This window comes from Terrapene carolina, unplaced genomic scaffold (assembly GCF_002925995.2).
Source record: "Terrapene carolina triunguis isolate 2854851 unplaced genomic scaffold, T_m_triunguis-2.0 Scaffold132, whole genome shotgun sequence".
Lineage (NCBI taxonomy): Eukaryota > Metazoa > Chordata > Testudines > Emydidae > Terrapene > Terrapene triunguis.
This window is the reverse complement of record NW_020664483.1, coordinates 8,986,924-9,004,333: the sequence shown is the minus strand read 5'-3', so window position 1 is coordinate 9,004,333 and position 17,410 is coordinate 8,986,924. Positions and strand designations below refer to the sequence as shown.

At 43.7% G+C, this 17,410-nt stretch overlaps 1 protein-coding gene across 1 annotated transcript in view; it reads right to left on the bottom strand.

Moving 5' to 3' along the window:
- Positions 1-17,410, bottom strand: part of SNAP25 (synaptosome associated protein 25) — a 98,786-nt gene that overhangs the window by 13,315 nt on the left and 68,061 nt on the right. Inside the window, exons 4-5 of the mRNA XM_024218343.3 lie at positions 12,275-12,323; positions 932-1,049 (exon numbers count right to left, since the gene is read on the bottom strand). Of these exons, the coding sequence (XP_024074111.1) occupies positions 932-1,049; positions 12,275-12,323 (167 nt within the window). The remainder of the gene's footprint in view (positions 1-931; positions 1,050-12,274; positions 12,324-17,410) is intronic.

The following is a 17,410-nucleotide window of genomic DNA, read 5'->3' as shown; positions in this document are numbered from 1 at the left end:
CTAAATCAAGCCCCTCAGAAGACTGTCACATGATATAATCACCCCACCCTCAGTGAAACCTTTGGGTTGGTTAATTATAAATGTATTCTCCATAACCCTCTCTTCTCAATAACCTTCAAATTGCCTGACTGCATGCTAGGTCTTTTATCATCGAGAAATCTGGTCTTTCCAATGTATTTCCTCACTTCCTTACCCACCCAACCACAGATCACATTTTTCTGCTGCATTTGAAACAAACTTCGTTGTACTCGGATAAGAGTTTCATTTGAGTGTGATGGCATGCAAGCAAACTAGACACATTTCAACATTTCTGCTTAGTGTACGCTCTACCCAACAGAGAGAAATTTTGTATGACCAGTTCAGTGGTTCTAAAATTTGATTTTTTACAACAAGATAGTAAATACTGTAGGTTGGGATCAAATTGCAAAACAACATGTCTCTTTCAAGATCATGTCAAGGGAGATATCTGCTGAGCAATGAGAAGATAGTGATTTCTCGTCCATAATTGTTAGAGATATTTGTCCCAAATGAGCTCTTCTGCATGTTTGAGCTATGAGTCTTAAAAACTTTATTAAGCTTGATCATGACAACATGTGTTTTAAAATTTAGGGTCTCCAGAAAAAAAACAGCCCTGATGTTTGTCAAGTAGGTAGTAGTCCCACAGAGTACACTTTCTGTAAAATGTTGAAACTTTTATCATTAAAAGGTGTTTACAGTAAAGCTTTCACTGCAGTATGCCTGATTTTAATGCATCTACAGTAATTCCCACTGAATTGTCTACACTATGAGATGAATGCATTGGAACCAGAATCGTTCTATCTGCATGCCACATGCTCATCCTGTCCATGTGTCTAGCAAGGATGAGCGTCACAAGGCTTTCAAGATCGGCCTTGAGTGCTCAAAAAGATTCAGGCAGGCAGGCAGCACCTACTTGTTACATGGACAGACACAAAGACCACAGAATTTTCCTAGATCCGTCAAATTCTTTTCTGCTTCTTTCATGTCCTTATTGATTTGGTCCATTCCCTCTTCGATGCGTTCCAGTTGTTCTGATTAAACACAAGTATTTTATCCCCACAGAATGAAGCAGATGGAAAAGGACAAAGAAAAAAAAGACAAAAAACTTCAGACATTCACTGTGACAAAAAACTGGACACCACATAGCAGAGCCGGTACCCAGTACCTACTTGTTACAAGGACATATGAAAAGGCCACAGCATTTCCCTAAATCTTTTAAATTTTTCTCAGCCTCCTTCATGTCTTGGTTGATATGGTTCATGCCTTCTTCAACACGATCGAGTTGTTCTGGTCAGGACAAAGGGATGACAGCATGGAATGAATTGTATTTTTGTTGCTTGTTTGTTTGTCTTCAACAGAACATGAGAAATGACCATGGGAAACTGAATTAATAGCAATATTACAATGCATTAATCTGGGCTGATGCATTGCTGCTGGGATGTATGCCAAGCTAGATGCTGAAGTATGATGCCTTTTACTAACATAAGTAGAGTAAAGCAAAACAAAGCAAAAAAAAGAGAGAGATGTTTGAAATATATTAAACAAGATGTAATGATGTAGAAAGAAAACACGATCATAATCCTGAAAGTCCAGAAACATAATACAGTACATCCACTTACTAAGACACCAATGACATCCAAGAAAAAGAAAGAGATAGGGTTATCATCTTGCATTTATGCACATTAATAAAAGAGAGAGTCTCATTCAATGGACAATACCTTAATTACTTACACTTACAAATGCCTTTAAATTAGATGATTGACAATGTAACTGGTTTGATTTGTGGGTGAGTAAGTGAGGGAACAGTTAGTAATGATGTTAGGGTTGGGTATGAGCTGTCAAGTTCAGACCTATGTCCAGGTACACATGTTTGCAGGACTGGGGGAGTTGAGATCCAGAAACTTGGTTCTGGTCCATCTCTAATCAGAAAATTCTCCTCTCTGGGATTCTGTTGTAAGTCAGTAATAACGCTGCTGGTGTCAAGGGAGTTATGCAAATCTAGAGACCTGGACCAATGCTCATTGAAGATAATGGAAAGATTCCAGTTGACTTCAATGGGCTTTGTATTAGGTCCCTCAATGAAGTTCACAACAATTTGTTATGCCACTATAATTCCATTTATTTTAATGGAGTTACTCCAGATTTGCATTAGAACTAGTGAGTGAAATATCCAGCCCAATAACGTGGTTTATACAGACACTGTGCTGCTTCACTGACATCAATGGAGTTCTTGTCTACACTAGGGCTGAATTTGCTGCACGTTTTTCTAGGTGACTCTGTGGCTGAGAATAATTTCACATAGTCATTTCTTTACTGAAACTAAAGCTGAAAAGAAAAAGTCCAAAGCAGGTAATATGCAGTAATGTAAAATCCTAGGCCCAGGTCCTTAGGTGCTGCAAATAGTCATAACTCCATTGAGATCCTGGATCTTAACTTTGACTTCAACGGAGTGATGCCATTTTGCACCAGCTGAGGTTCTGGGCTTTAGTTTTCTTTTAAAGGGAAAGAAGTATCATGTGTTGGACAAAAATTGCTTTTTTAATCCATCAAAACTTTTAGTCAATTGAAGCAATCCTGGCTATACACAAACAAGGAATGATTAACAATGGTTAAAAAGGTTGAATTCACATTTCCTGCATTGGATAGAGAAAATACATCCAGACATTTCCGAGTGTTAGATCTGAGGGGGAAAAAAGGACTACAGAACACAAAAGTGCAATAGAAGTGCGATGTGATGCCTGAATTTAAATGGACCATGTCAACATAAAAATAATATATTTTAGAAACGAGAGCCCAGTCATGCCTCCACTGAAGTCAGTGGAAATCTTCTATTGGCTTCAGTGGGAAGAGGAGCAGACCTCATTTCTTCCTTGGGATTCTGATAACACTTTGAGATTAAGGTTTTCAAAGTGTCCTAGGGTATTTGGATGCCCATATCCCATTACAATTAATTTAATGTATTTTAATTAATTTTAATGGGAGTTGGGCATTTTACCCATAATCTCAGCCCCAATTATTTAAGATGAAAGAATTCTAAACATTGAATTTACCGTTCAGTATATACACTATTTACATTTTTTCAATTTGAAAGTGAAAGTAGGTGTGTCAACAGGCTGTATGTTGGTTTCACTTTTCTTGGTCTCATCCCCTATTAGGATGTTTATGTGTTTGGGTTCCCAGCAGTGCGGGGAACCAGTGCCGGCTCCAGGCACCAGTGCTTGAAGCAGGTGCTTGGGGCAGCCAATGGAAAGGGGCGGCACGTCTGGGTCTCCGGCGGCAATTCGGCGGCGGGTCCCTCGGTCCCTCTCGGAGGGAAGGACCGGCCCCGAAGAATGAAGTGGCATGGTAGAGCTGCTGCCAAAGTGCTGCCAATTGCGGCTTTAACTTTTTTGTTTTTTTCTCCTTTGCCGCTTGGGGCGGCAAAAAAGCTGGAGCCGGCCCTGAGGGGAACTGTCTGAATCTAAATTAAACCCTACATTTTGGGGCCTAAATTACCTGACAGTGTTCTTTAGAAGGAATACACTTCACAGGGTTCAAGAATTAAACATTGATATGAAAACCTGAGCAACGTATTTCACCCGCTTTGTCAAATAAAACTGTTGAATGAAGAACCAAAAATAAAATGGTATTTTGCTTTGAGAAACAATATAATATTGATGTTGAGGCTTAACAGAAGCTTTGCTCTGACAATTATCATTAGAGTCCTCACATACTGAACGTAACTATCTTACTTGATCATCAGTTCTGTCTTAAAGTGGCACTTTGGTCGGAAAAGTGACCATGTGATGTAAAAATGGCATTTCTGCTCACCTGCTCTGCTCCCTGGGTATTCAAAGTCCTACCTGCTGCTGACTGTTTGGCTAACGCTCTTTAGCTCTGAACAGCCCTTGCAGCTATGGGAGTGTGAGCTGGATTCTATTCTGACTCATGCATCATGTCAAGAATTGCTAGCTAAGTCCCAGTTATGGGTTACTTATTACTGGTGATGATGAAACAACTGGACTTGCTGATGCCAGACGGGGCTCTCAGTTAGAAGAACCATCTTTTTACTTGAAAATGTTGACATGGCAATCGTTGAGAGAGGCAATCCATACAGAACCTTGTGGTGCCATTTGTACAGTTACTTTTCAGAGGATAACTGCATATATGTTCTTCACATAATTTGACCAGTAGAAAGCACTGGGGTAAGGCAGCAAGAGTCAATCACAGATCAAATATGAATGATGAACCTTGAGAATGATCCTGCATTCCTCACGGAGGCAAACACCCTCTGAAGTCAAGAGTAGGATGGGGCCTTTGAACTTTTACTCCCAATAGATTCCCCATAATGTCTGATTAGGCAAGGCTTAACAGAAGGGTGTATTTTATATGGCTCAAGGACTTATCTTTAAATGATACTTCTCACCTCAGCTCTGCTTTAATTTATCATACTTCAGTATTTGTGAGTGTGCTGCTGTTGGTGATTTCACTTGATGGCAGCCTTCATCAGAGCTTATGCTATTCCCGAGGAACAAAGGGACGCACAGGCAATCTAGCTTCCATTAAGGGAAACCTCAGCAGTCCAAAAAGCCTGTGTTGCACTAGTAGCCCAGCAGTCTAGACGTCTGGCTGCTCCTTCTAAAACTGCTGGTTTAATTTAAACCCAAGAGGCCAGATTCTTAGCTGAATTAAATCAGCCTAACTCCCAAGGAGCAATGCCAGTTTACACAAGCTGGAGGCTGGGCCCCCAGGCAAGACGGATAAACAGACTCTTGATCCAGATCACCGTTACAGTGGAATAAAAGTGAAGTGGGGTTATTGTGGGTTACGTGGGTATAACAGAGATCAGAATCTGGCCCAGATTGTTTTTTTTTTAAATTGATACAAAAGGTGAATGTCATATATATTTTACTGGTTTCCCCTAATCTACCAGTCTCTCTATTGTACTAAATCAGCTGGGACAGAGGCTATGACAATTTGTACTAGCAAAGGGTCTGCTCCCAAGCGATTTAGTGTAACAGACTCTCCATCTCAAATGGCTATAAATGATATGAATTCCAGGAATCCAGTCTGGAGATGATGACCACACAGATCACCATGGCCAGAGCCTTATCTGAGAGAGACAAGGGTGCAGTCTCCTAATAAGTGGACAGAGAAGGCAGCTCTCGACACTGGCACTGTCTGGTCAGTGAGTGTCATGGATGAACCCACAGGATCCTTGAAGTTTTGCCCCACAGTGACCAATGTGGTACAGATGGGAGGGAAGCCAGTGTCATGGCTAGTTCTTCAAAGCACTTCCCCCGTCCTGGTCAGCATCATTGCGTCGTGCCAAGGGGTAATTTGAGCCAGTTGTTGTTCTTCCAACTGTTGACGTCTCTGTGACAGCGTTGGCGCCATCTGTGGAAAATGAGCTACGGCTGGGTGTGACTGGAGTGCTGTCGGCAGCAGAATTCTGGCATCTCACTACCACTCCAAGTAGTCGCATGTAGGTACTGAAGGGGATGGGGACAAGATTGATCCCTGTCGGACGCCTCAGGTGGAGTTGTCACTGTTCTGTCCTCTTGGAGAGGACTGATTGGAACCTTGGTAGTTATGTCAACACCTTCTCCAGCTCCACCCTGAAAGTCGGCCAGCAGTTCCTTTTGCTCAGCTGTGTCAAAAGCTGCAAGGAGGGCAAGTAGTAGGAGCACTGAAATATGATCTCTGTCCATTGCCATGTGGAGGTCATCCAGTAATGCTGCTAGGGCTGTCTCCATACTGTGACCGGGTCTGAAGCCCAGTTGTGATGTATCCAAGGCAGTGGCAGATGTCACAGGTTATTGGAGCTTGGTTGTCACTGCTTTCTCAGCAGTTTCCCCTAGAAATGGGAGAGGAGAGGTGGTCTGCATCAAGGATTGGGTTTTTGAGGTCTGGTCAGCCCAGGGCATTTTTCAATGGGGTTGATGGGTTCTCTTCTCTAAAGGGTTGATGAGTCCTGCTTGCTGCTGGGCAGATTTGTTCTTTGCTAGCTTTCACCATGCAAGAGGGGCAAGGATCTGTTTTCCAGGTGGTGGCAGCATACGTATTCTAACCATGTCTGATAGGGCCAGACACAGTCAGGCATGGTAGAGCAGCTAAAGCCATCTGCTCTGATGTAGATTTTTTTCTTCTTCGTGGGGTTCATCTGGGTGATCTTATCTGTGGCGTTGGAAGAGAGCTTTTCACAGAGGCCAGTGCTTGTGTCCGACCTTTGCATTACGCAGTTGGGTTGATTAACCTGTTTGCTTGGTACAAGGGCTCTGCTGGCTGTGCGTTTGTGGCTGCAGTGGCAGAGAAGGCTTGGCTTCCTTTACTGGGGCAGTGCATTCCCAGTGGCTGACAAATGAGAGACGTAGGCATTCATCTGTCTTGTCTTGGGAGAAACCTTTGTGTGTGAAACCCAGGCCTTCCTCCTGAATGGTACATCCTGCTTTCACTGAAGTCAATGGGAAAACTTTCCCTGGCTTCAGCAGAAGCAGAACCAAGCCTGTTATTTCCCTCTGCAGCATACCATGCAAGTGAATCACCGCACCCATCGTCAAGGATGGTAGGGCTGAGATAGCCCTGTCTGAGGATGCTATCCAAGTATGGTGCTCCTGGGTGAGAAAGGGCACTCTCTCCACTTGGAGGGTGAGAACTACAGCTCTGGGAACGTTGTCCTTCCATTAGGCTGATGGGTGAGAGCCAGGTTTCGCTTCATAGCCCCATTGCCCACTGTCAGCTTAAATTGCGAGGAGTGATATCAAACTACTTTTGAACAATCGCCCTATAAATACAGCTGCACTGTAACATATTTTTAAAGTTAGCATCTGTTGGAGAAATAGTTAATGAATGACAGCCATTGTCATTGCACAAACAATCCATTATTGCACCACAGATTTGGAGTTTAAGATTTACATACAATATTTGAATGATTTGACAAATAAGGAAACTTCCATTTGTGGGTTGGGGGATCTGGCTTGGGCTGTATGGGGAACATTTTCAAAAGCACTTAAGTGACTTAATAGCTTAAGTCCCATTTTCACATGACTTAGGGCCAAGTTTTTAAAAGGTATTTTGGGTGTCTATAGATTCAGACAGCGCCTAGAGGATTTTCAAAAGCACCGTGGCAGCTTACTCATGAGTCATGACCCAGGGGATTGAGGTACCTAGGTGCTTTGGAAAATCTTACTAGCCGCCTGTCTGCCTAAATGCCTGGCCCTAAGTCACTTCTGAAAATAGGTCTTAGGCTGCTTAGTCACTTCAGCCCATCTCCTCAGTGGTATTCAGGGCCTAACTCCCATTGATTGCAGATGTAATTTGGTACTTTCTGATGGAGTTTGGTTTGCAAAGCAAAATCTCAAGAAGCACCTTAAGCATGTATTTAACACCCTAAACGGAGAACGCAAGAGTGCATTTCCTCTGCTTTTTCCTTGATAAGATCTACAACACGAGCAAAACAATGTAGTATCCTCTGGCTTGACCCCTGGAAGCATGGAGAGGCTGCATTCTTCACTGAAGTCAATGGGTCAAACTCTGAGGTCCTCATACCACCTAGGTCTATGCACAGAGGGAACCCTACATGCAGAGATCTCAACATATGCAAAGGGAGGTCCATTCACCTTTACTGCAGTGTCCGCTGTTCCCCCCATGCCCTGCAGAATGCACTAGGGCCTGCGAAGGGGAGAGTGGGCAGGGTGGGGGAGTGGGGGAAGGAGCAGAATGTGCATCATTCCCCAGGAACCCTTCAGAGCTCAGGGAAGAAGATGATGTAATCTCTGGCCATGTTATATCCTAGCCCTCTCCTCTCACACTGGGCATGCCCCTTTAAGGGGTGGAAGAAACAATTGCTGGTGGTGGGAGCTCTATCAAGCAGTTCCATTGGAGTCACTGGTGGGCTGATGGAGACCCAGAGCTGCAGTTAAACAATGGGGCAGCTGAGTGGATGGGTGAGGGACCGTTAAGGATCCTCGGAGCCTGTGGATGGGGCTTGCAGCATATTCCATAGAGGGGAGGAATGACTGGAACAAAATCTCCAGAAGGAGAACCTCCTCTCCCTTTACATATCTTTCAGTGGATTTCCCCTGGGGAGGGGCAGTTTCTACTTATTCCTTACTGAGGCTAATCCCAGTGGCTTTGGAGGGAATATCTGGCCCCTTGGGAGTTTTGGGCACCAAGTATCTTTCTGAATCTATTAGGGCCTGATCTAAAGGCCATTCAAATCATTGGAAAGATTTCGCTGACTTCAGTGGGCCCTGGACCAGGCCCCTAGTTCTCACAGCAGTCACATTCCCTGGGGACCTATTATAACAAAGGGCAGGGCGATGGCCCGCCTTGCAGCAGCTGGCTACAGGGATACAATGTACTATGCAGTCTACTGGCTTGCAGACTAGACTGAACTCTTCCAGCCAAGAGGAGCGAGCCAAACTGCTTTTTACCCAGCAAACCATCTAAATACCTACTATTAAAAAGATGCATTGGCCTCATTCCTCTGCAGTGATGATCTCAAAGACATTTGCTTACTGATGCCAGAAAGTGAGTTCTGCTCTGTGCAATTGAAACTGAAGTTGGCTCAGAAGAATGTCTCTAGTAAGATGTCTACAACATCAAAGCAAATACGTTGTCTAGAAAACCTACAAACAGACAAATCCAAAGGGGGTTGAGTGGTTGGAAAGATTAGCTATTCTGTTAGCCACCCACTGGAAAGATCAATGTAATGTTCTTTGTCTAGATGGCATCTAATAATCTTAAGTAACTTGTGCTGTCGGGTCAGCTGAAAAAAGATCATGCAGCTGTGTTAACAACTGCTTTCATTCATCTGATAATCTGCTGAGCCATCCGTGAGTTATACACACTGCAGTAACTGTAGGGTTTTAAAAGCCATCAGAGGTATATTTTGCCCAATTACACATAATAAGTATATCAAAATTTAAAAAACAAGTTGCAGCAATTATTATTAGAACGACACGCTGCTAAAAATGACTCAAACATAATTAAAATGCATTTAACATAGTGCCATGATTACAATATTTGGTTTGCAACATGATCAGTCTCTTTTACTTGAGAAAGCTGTAATCTATAATTACCAGAGTAATTTACTGAAGCACTTAAAACATGACCATAACCATTTTAAGGAAGCTTTTATGTTGTCTGTCTTTCCAGTTGTATTGACTGGCTGCGTACCTGATCATACAATGTCCATGTACGTTCAATGGGAATTTAGTACTGAGATTCCTGGATTATAAAGTGGTCAAATGGCCCAATCCTGCAACCCTTATGCATGTAATCCTTGCTCAAGTGAGCAGTCAATGGGACTACACACATGACTCAGGACTGCTTGTATGTATAAGGCTTTTCAGGATCAGACCTAAATGGCAGAGGTCTGAAAACAAAGAATATTCAAGAGACAAAAATATGGTGAATGGAAAATAGCAGTTAGATGATAACGTGCTACTTTAATAGTTAGCGGAGTCAGTGGAAAAATCCCATTGACCTTTTTGGATCAGGCCTTATGGATATATGTTGGGCTTTTCCAGGAGAGCTGAAGGTTGCTAAGCACCAAAATCCTATTAAAATGTAATGCGAGGTAGGCTCCTAATTCCCTTAAACTATTTTGAAATTCCCAGTCTGATTCTAGTCTGGGTTTCTTGTGCGTGGCACAACTTTAATTAACTGCACTTGAACATTTAAGATCCATTCATGGAGAGAGAAACAGCATCTGTAAATTTCCTAACTCGTATGTGTATGTTTTAGCACTGCAGTAAGGTCTCGATTGACTGGAATGAGAATTGCACGGATAGACTCATTTGGATATTTACAGGCTTTCACTCACAATATTTGTGCTTATTGATTTATTTGAAAAGTGCAGTTCGTTTTTATGCAGACACTGTATCTGTTTTGACACAGCTAATCTTTGATTTCTGAGACCTCAGAGTCTCTTGGCTGGTATTATTCATGAAAAATTTGAGCTGCGCAAACTTGATTCCAATAACAATCGTATGTGAAAAAACGATTTATCTAATGCTTTAAGGGTGAAACTCACTCCTGTGCAGAAAGTCTACATATGGCTTATGAACCACTTAAGTTCCACTCAAGCCCTCAAAATTGGGCTGAAGTTGGACTTAAATGGTGCATAGACTTTGTGCTGCCCGGTACAGAGGGGTGAATTCTGTACTAAAAGAAAACAAGCTTAGGAAGTATTCTCTCTTTGATCCATTCCTGAGACTCCCATTACGAATGTTGACAGGAGAGGAGAACGTATCCCTTACTTTGAAATGTGCTTTTCCTAGGATATGATTCTGTAATTTATTATTCTGGATTTTACTGGTGTCTAAAGTAGAACTTAGTGAAACGCCAAAGCAGATGAAACTCCAATGAGTTTTGTCTGGTTTCGATGCAAAAAGCTAGAAAACAAGGCTCGGGTTCATTCTAAAAGGCCATGAACCTTAGCACGCTTTCTAGTACAGTTAGTTTGGAGTTTGGAATGAAACACAAAACTGGGTGTGTTTCAGGAGCTTTCACTTTGGTTTCAGATAGTTCACACTGCTCTACTTAACTATTGCAGGGCCAACATGAGAGGCCTAAACTCAAGCAGGTATACATAATGGTTACGGGCCAAATCCTGCTTGTTTTACTTATCAAATAGTGTCAGTGGGAGTTTTCAGCACCCAAGGAATGTGGTATCGGGTTCTAGACTTGTACCTGCAGTGCCAACTCCTGCCTGTTACAGTCACACCTGTAGCCCCTTTGACTTCAATTGAGAGTTTTGGATGCACAAGGGAGGCATGATCAGAAATAGTCTGTTATTAACTGAGGATCGTAAACGATGTTTATATTATGGGTTTAAAGCCTTTGTAAGACTTTTAGCAAAAAGAGACACAAGACAACAACTACAAGGCTGGTGTAAATTGGCCCAGCTCCATTAGGATCTGGTCCCAAACCTTCCTTGTGATCTTTGGCATAATATTATAAGCACATTCCGACTTTTCCCTTTAAAGAGAAATACTGGCAACAGCTCTGTCACGCAGCCCCTCCTTTCATTCATTTGTGATACAGAGCAGCTTACCCAGGCATCAGAATTCCACAGTGAAATACAGTAACTGCCTTATTACCAGGAGTTGCAAATGTTACACAGAAGTGGCTCTGTATACACTGGAACCCAGATCTGAAAATTCCCTTTTTAGACTTAATAAGACAGTAATTTCATGGTGACTCACTGATCAAATATATGAGGTTTTGCTCTTTAAAAAAAAGCAAGGAGGGAAAAATACTTTCTATTTAGATTCCACTGTAATGTTGCATTCATCATAAAAGCAAAAAAACAAAAAACAAATACAGAAGAAAAGGGCTGTTATGTTATCTACTCCATTCCTTAGTAATACAAGCTTGTTCCGGATGCTTGTTTCTGTAGTATAGTGTTGTTAAGTGTCTAGAAAACATTCTCCACTAATGTTTCATGTTCTGTTCTATTTGAAGATGTACCGAAGCCTCACGTTGGAGGCTGGTATAAGACAGGGCAGCAGGAATTAACAGTACATCAGGGAATTTTTTTTTGGAGATACCATTTTGTTGCTGCTGTGGGACTGCAGCAAAATGGATGCTTCTTAATTTTATTGAAAACATTCCATTTACCGGTCATCAAGATTACAATGGGCAAAGAGTGTCATTTTCCCATGCTTATATTAAACACATCCAACTCTGGTTTTGCCCATATCAGATCCATACACTGAGCTCCCTTCTAAGCCTATAAGCTTCTATACTGTACATCATAATGAGCTATATTTTGCCATCACTTTTCATGCAGAACGCTCATTGACTTCATCTGATGCTCCTGTTTTATTTTTCTCTGTGATTTGGGATTGCTGCCTGCTCTTGAATCACAGCTAAAAAGGGAAAAATCATACAGCGCCTGCATAAATGATATTGTGTTTGAAACAAAGTAGTCAGGAACACATTCTCTCACATTTGTGCGTTGCTACGGCATGATCCAAAGCCCATTGAAAGATTTTCATTGACTTCAATGGGTGTTGGAACAGGTCCCTTTACATGAATGGGTGCCATATACACACAGATCAAAGGCAAAATAGCCCCCCATATGCTTATCGGAGGTCACTTTATTACACAAAGAGGTTAGAGACAGTGAGACTATGACAGATCTAATCTCATACACAAATACACACAAGTGTGTTTTAAGAGCACTAGTGATTATTTATAATTGCACATAATTAATATACTTCTTTGAGAGTGCTTTTATTTTTTGACTGAAGCAATTTGAACTTACCTCCTTGCTCATCCAACATAACCAAAGTCCTGATACCAGCATCTTTACTCTACATTCCAGTAATGGAAGCAAGGTGAGAAGAGAGAGAGAGAAAGAGAGAGATCAGTGAGGGAACAATTAGCCCTAGATTTGGGATTTAGGAAGACAAAGGAAAAACAGTGAAAAGTATGGTAAGGTCATAAGGGGCTAGTTGAATAATTGGAAGCCTTCATATGAATGAATACCGTAATGGAAACTGAGAATTCTCCATGGCGCCATAAGCCATTTAGTACTCATTGGGGTACAGAGCTACTACAAAAAAATGGAAAATCCCAGGGATGCATTTGGAAATTAACATTTTAGACAACAGTCATTTTCTTAACAGAAGGTTTAATCTTCAGGCTCCACAGGAGGCCATGTACATGTTGCAAACTTGCATTAATTCCCCAGGAGAAACTGGTAAAGTATGAGGACTGGAACCAACTGTATGAGGCCATCAAGACATATTACTCTCCCTCACTACGTATTAGGAAACTTTTCATAAAGCCGGCTAATACTTAGGATGAAAACAAGCGGTCCTCGAACTTACGACGCAGTTAGTTCCTGAAAATCGCATTTTAAGTCAAAAACGTCGTAACTCGAATTTCCCAAAGGAATAATGTTGGCTCGAGCGTCATAAAATCGAAACTGACGTTGTAAAGTCGAAACACGATCACAATTTATAAACGTTGTAAGTGCCATTCGTCGTAACTCGAACGTCGTAAAGTCAAGGACTGTCTGTATGCCTCATTATTTGGGACAAAGGTTTAACAGATGTAGGGGCTGATCCAAATCTTATTGGAGCCAATGGAAAGTCTCCTGTTAATCTCAGTGGGCTTTGGGTCCAGTTTGGAGAGGGATTTTCAAAACAACTCAGTGCTGGCCTAACTTTGCTCCCAACTGAAGTCAATGGGAGTTTTACCATTGACTTCCAAGGGAACAGTTAGGCCAATGCTGTGACCTTTTAAAAATCCCACCTAAGGGCTTGTCTACATTACCGGCTGGATCTAAACATGATAAATCAACTGCCGAGGGCTCTCCTGTCGACTCCAGTACTCCACCAGGGGGAGAGTTGCAGGCAGAGTCGACGGGGGAGCATCAGCCGTCGACTTACCGCAGTGAAGACACCGCGGTGAGTTGATCTAAGTATGTAGATTTCAGCTATGTTATTCATGTAGCTGAAGTTGCGTAACTTAGATCGATAGTCCCCTCCCCTCCCCCTCCCAGTGTAGACCAGGCCTAAGTGTACAAATGGCAAAGTGCCCTTGACAAACACGGCTTTTGCCATTATTGTCATCGATTTGAAAAGAGATAAAGTATATTGTTGGTTTTTCAACACTAAACTATACCATAGACCATTTTTTGAATGACTAAGGATATGCTAGACTCTTTCTGCTCAGTGCAATAATAGTCATTGCGTATAACTGAAGGTCTGAAAATGCTCATGTCTGTTGCATTTCAAGAGCAGAGGAAGCAAGTTCTTTATGGCCCTACACTGTAATATTGACACATTGCCGGGAAATAAGGGCTGCCAGCAAGGGGCCCCACGCAACTATTTTCTGCACAGTTTAACTGCCTCCCTGGTATCTATTAACTATCACAATACCCCGGTGAGGGAGATCAGGATTATTACCTCCATTGTGCAGCAGTATAAGGAGATTGAATTCCTTGCCCAGGAACTCTGCGGCAGAGCTAGGAATAGAACCTGACTCCTAGTTTTGTGTCTCAGCCACACGACCATCCTCCCTCCCTAAGGCTACCTAAGGGCTCAGTCCACCGACATTTAATATCCGCAGACAGAGACTTCTTCTGTTTTGCCACTACGAGCTCCTGCCTCTTTGTCTGGTCACAATGATGTCCTTGCTGCCTCTTGGGATGTCAGCGGCTTGGGCCACCCTCCCGCAATGCTGAGGAGCCCTAGGCAGTCTGGCAGCACACTCAGCTACGTGACTGAGTTTCTGACATTCAAGGATTGCTCAGCAGCCATGGCCCATCCCCTCCACTCAGGCCCCTCACAAGCAATGCGAGGACCTCTCCTGCTGACCCTAACTGTTGACTCCACTGTAGCCAGCAGGTGGCTGGGGGCAATCAGATCTGTGAGACGCCCTCTTCTCTCCCCCCCTCCTTTCTTTTCCTACCAAGAGGGGGTGAGGCTGGGGAGAGGAGGGGCCAGCCCTATGCCTCCTCTCCATCCTCCCCTCCTTCCTGCAGCTATTCATTTCAAGTCCGTTTGCAGGCAGCAGTGAGGTGGACGTTTGCTGCTGCCCTATCCCCCCGTTCTCTGGCTCTGACATGGGCCCCCTCCACATGCTGGACCCCCCAGGATGTGCAGTTGTCTTGTAAACCCCGCTGTTTTGTAGTGTGATGAGTGGTGTCAGTTTTCAGCAAAGCCAGCCACTGCCAGGCTTAAAAATGCCAAGTGCAGTGGAAAAACATCCTCGCCAAATACCATGGGCAGGGGCTGACCCTGTAGCCCCTACTCAGGTGAGACAGGTAGCGTGCATGGAAGTTGTGGCTGGAGAAAGACTCCATGATTTGCATTTGGTGGCAAGTCCATCTGTTCAAATCCTTGCACTGAGGAAAATGAGTGCAACTTTCTTCTGCCTATCTCACCATACTGCCGTTTCGGTTGATCAAGCACGTCTGTGTTTATGACCAAGGAGGCCTGTCCCACGGGCTGCCACAGGGTTAATACAGAAGCGATCATCCCAGAATTTACGAAATGAGTGCACAGCGGATACATTTGTGTGCATTCCAGGCCTGATGCAAAGCCCACTGAAACTAAGAAGAAGGTTCCCGCAGGTTTAGATGGGAGCTGGATCAGGTGCTGGATCATATCCCAGCATTCATTTATCATTTGTTTTCAGCTGTTTTTCCTCCACACACGGCTAAATGGCTAGGCCCACATTTTCAAACGAGCTCCGCTCCCTTACAGGGGCTTAAAGAAGAGCCAGATTTTCGCCCAGCACCTCACAGTGTGATGCTGTGGGTGTATCTACGCCACAGGATGTGATTGCAGCATATGTCGTCATAGAGGAGCTCCCTTTACTCTAGTTAGTTCACATACCAATAGCAGCATGGGCTTCACTGTGGGCTAGTCGCTTCAGTAATTACCCAAGGTCCTGGATACAGCCTGTGCTGAAGCCCCCGCTGCTGTGGTCAGGGCCGGCTCTGGCTTTTTTGCCGCCCTAGGCAAAAAAGCCAGCGGCCGCCCCCTCTCCCCCATTGCAGCAGGGGCTCTCCGCTCTCCCCCCCCCGGCGGCCAGAGCGCCGGGGGGAGGGCGGAGAGCCCCCGGCGGCCAGAGCGCCAGGGGGAGGGCGGAGAGCCCGGCCGGGGCTCTCCGCTCTCCCCCCAGCAGCCAGAGCGCCGGGGGGAGGGCGGCGAGCCCGGTCGCGGCGCCGCTCTCGGGCCAGAGCGCCCCGCTGTGCCGCCCCCCTCCAGGCGCTGCCCCAAGCACATGCTTGGTTGCGTGGTCCCTGGAGCCGGCCCTGGCTGCTGTACACGAGCTAGCTAGATTAAAGCAAGCTTGGATCGGTCTAGAGGCGCTGCGCTCACATTCCGGTTTGCAGCACAGATAGAGCCTATGAAAGTGTCGGTTTGTTACAGACCTCTCTGGCCAGATCTTCTAAACAGCTCAACGTCCAATATGGGTGGGTTTTTTTTTTTTTTGGAGACGTGCTCATTGATTTTGGTGCCAAAACACAGCTGAGCGGCTTCGAAAATCCTCACTATCAGCAAACTGAGGATTCATCTGAAAATGTGAAACCTTCCTTGATTTAGAAGAATGAACACTAGCATTCACGTTAGTGGAAGCAGAGGGCAGCCAGTGTGGAGTGCTGTTGAAAATCCCACCCTAAAAAATAAAGGGCAAATGGGATTTTGGTGGTTAGAAAGTGTGTGTAAAGTGGTGACAAACTAAACCATATGCTTCTAGGATAAGTCTGACTTTGCCAAGTTTCAGCCCAGAAGAATGTTATAGCAAGTGGGTCATAAACCTTGAAAACAGGTTTTTAGAATTGGAAGTGCTGCTGACACTGGAGCGGGAAAGCGAGACCCCTGTAATTCCAGTTATGATTCAGAACACAAAAATGCCCTCCATGCCCACAGAAAACAACCATGAGAATCCCACACATGAGCCAAAATTCACGTAGAGGTAAGAGGGTGAAATTCCATCAATATCCATTGAGTTGCACCCATTTATGCTAGTGGTGAAATTATCCTGGGCTTAAGGTCATGAAATGGCCCTTAATTTGTACTTGTGTAATAGATGCATTTATAAAGACTCCGGGCACAATTCTTTATTTCTTGCACAATGGAGCTCACATTCAAGACAACAGGAGATTTAGTTTCTTGATAAATGCAGGATCAGATTCTTGAAGTATCTCAGACCAGAGAGATATAACCTATACACAAAACACGGGTCTCCTTTTGTTGAAGTAGCATAAAAGCAGGTTTTCCAAATCTGGGCTAACTAATTAAAATATGCAACTGTCTCTTCTCAGTAATACTTAGACTACCTTTGTTTTCCCATTGTACCTGAGAAGAGCATTTGGACCAACATGCTTTGCCATATCATTATTAAAACCTGAACATTTTATATATCTGGTCTTCAGAAAAATAAATCATAGATGCTAGGGCTTTTGTAAGGTATTGAACTGGTGGTTCTGGAGGCTGCAATCCTTGGTTTATCCACAGGACAGGTACATCATGGGCAGCAGAAGGGCAATCTCCTCAATACATTTCTCAGCCCTGACTCTAGGAATGAGTAGTTCAGTCTCCATGACCACATAGTCTTGGGCCTCTGCTGGGAATGCAAAGATGCCAATTAGTGCAAATTGCCATAGTATTTTTTGCGATGTGGACATATATCCACTAAGGACTGGCCTGACACCACCAACACATTTCACATAAACCACCGAACAGCCATCAGATGGTATTGACCAAAGTCCTTTTCACAAATGGAACTTCTATGGAGGCCAATTAGAGTTTTTTTAATGGAAAAACTGTCATCAAGCACTTGAGCTGAATTTGAACTGGTGACTGATTAGTTAGAAATTAATTGCATTAATAGAATAGAAAACAAACAATATATAAGAGCAATAAGTTCTTATTCTTCC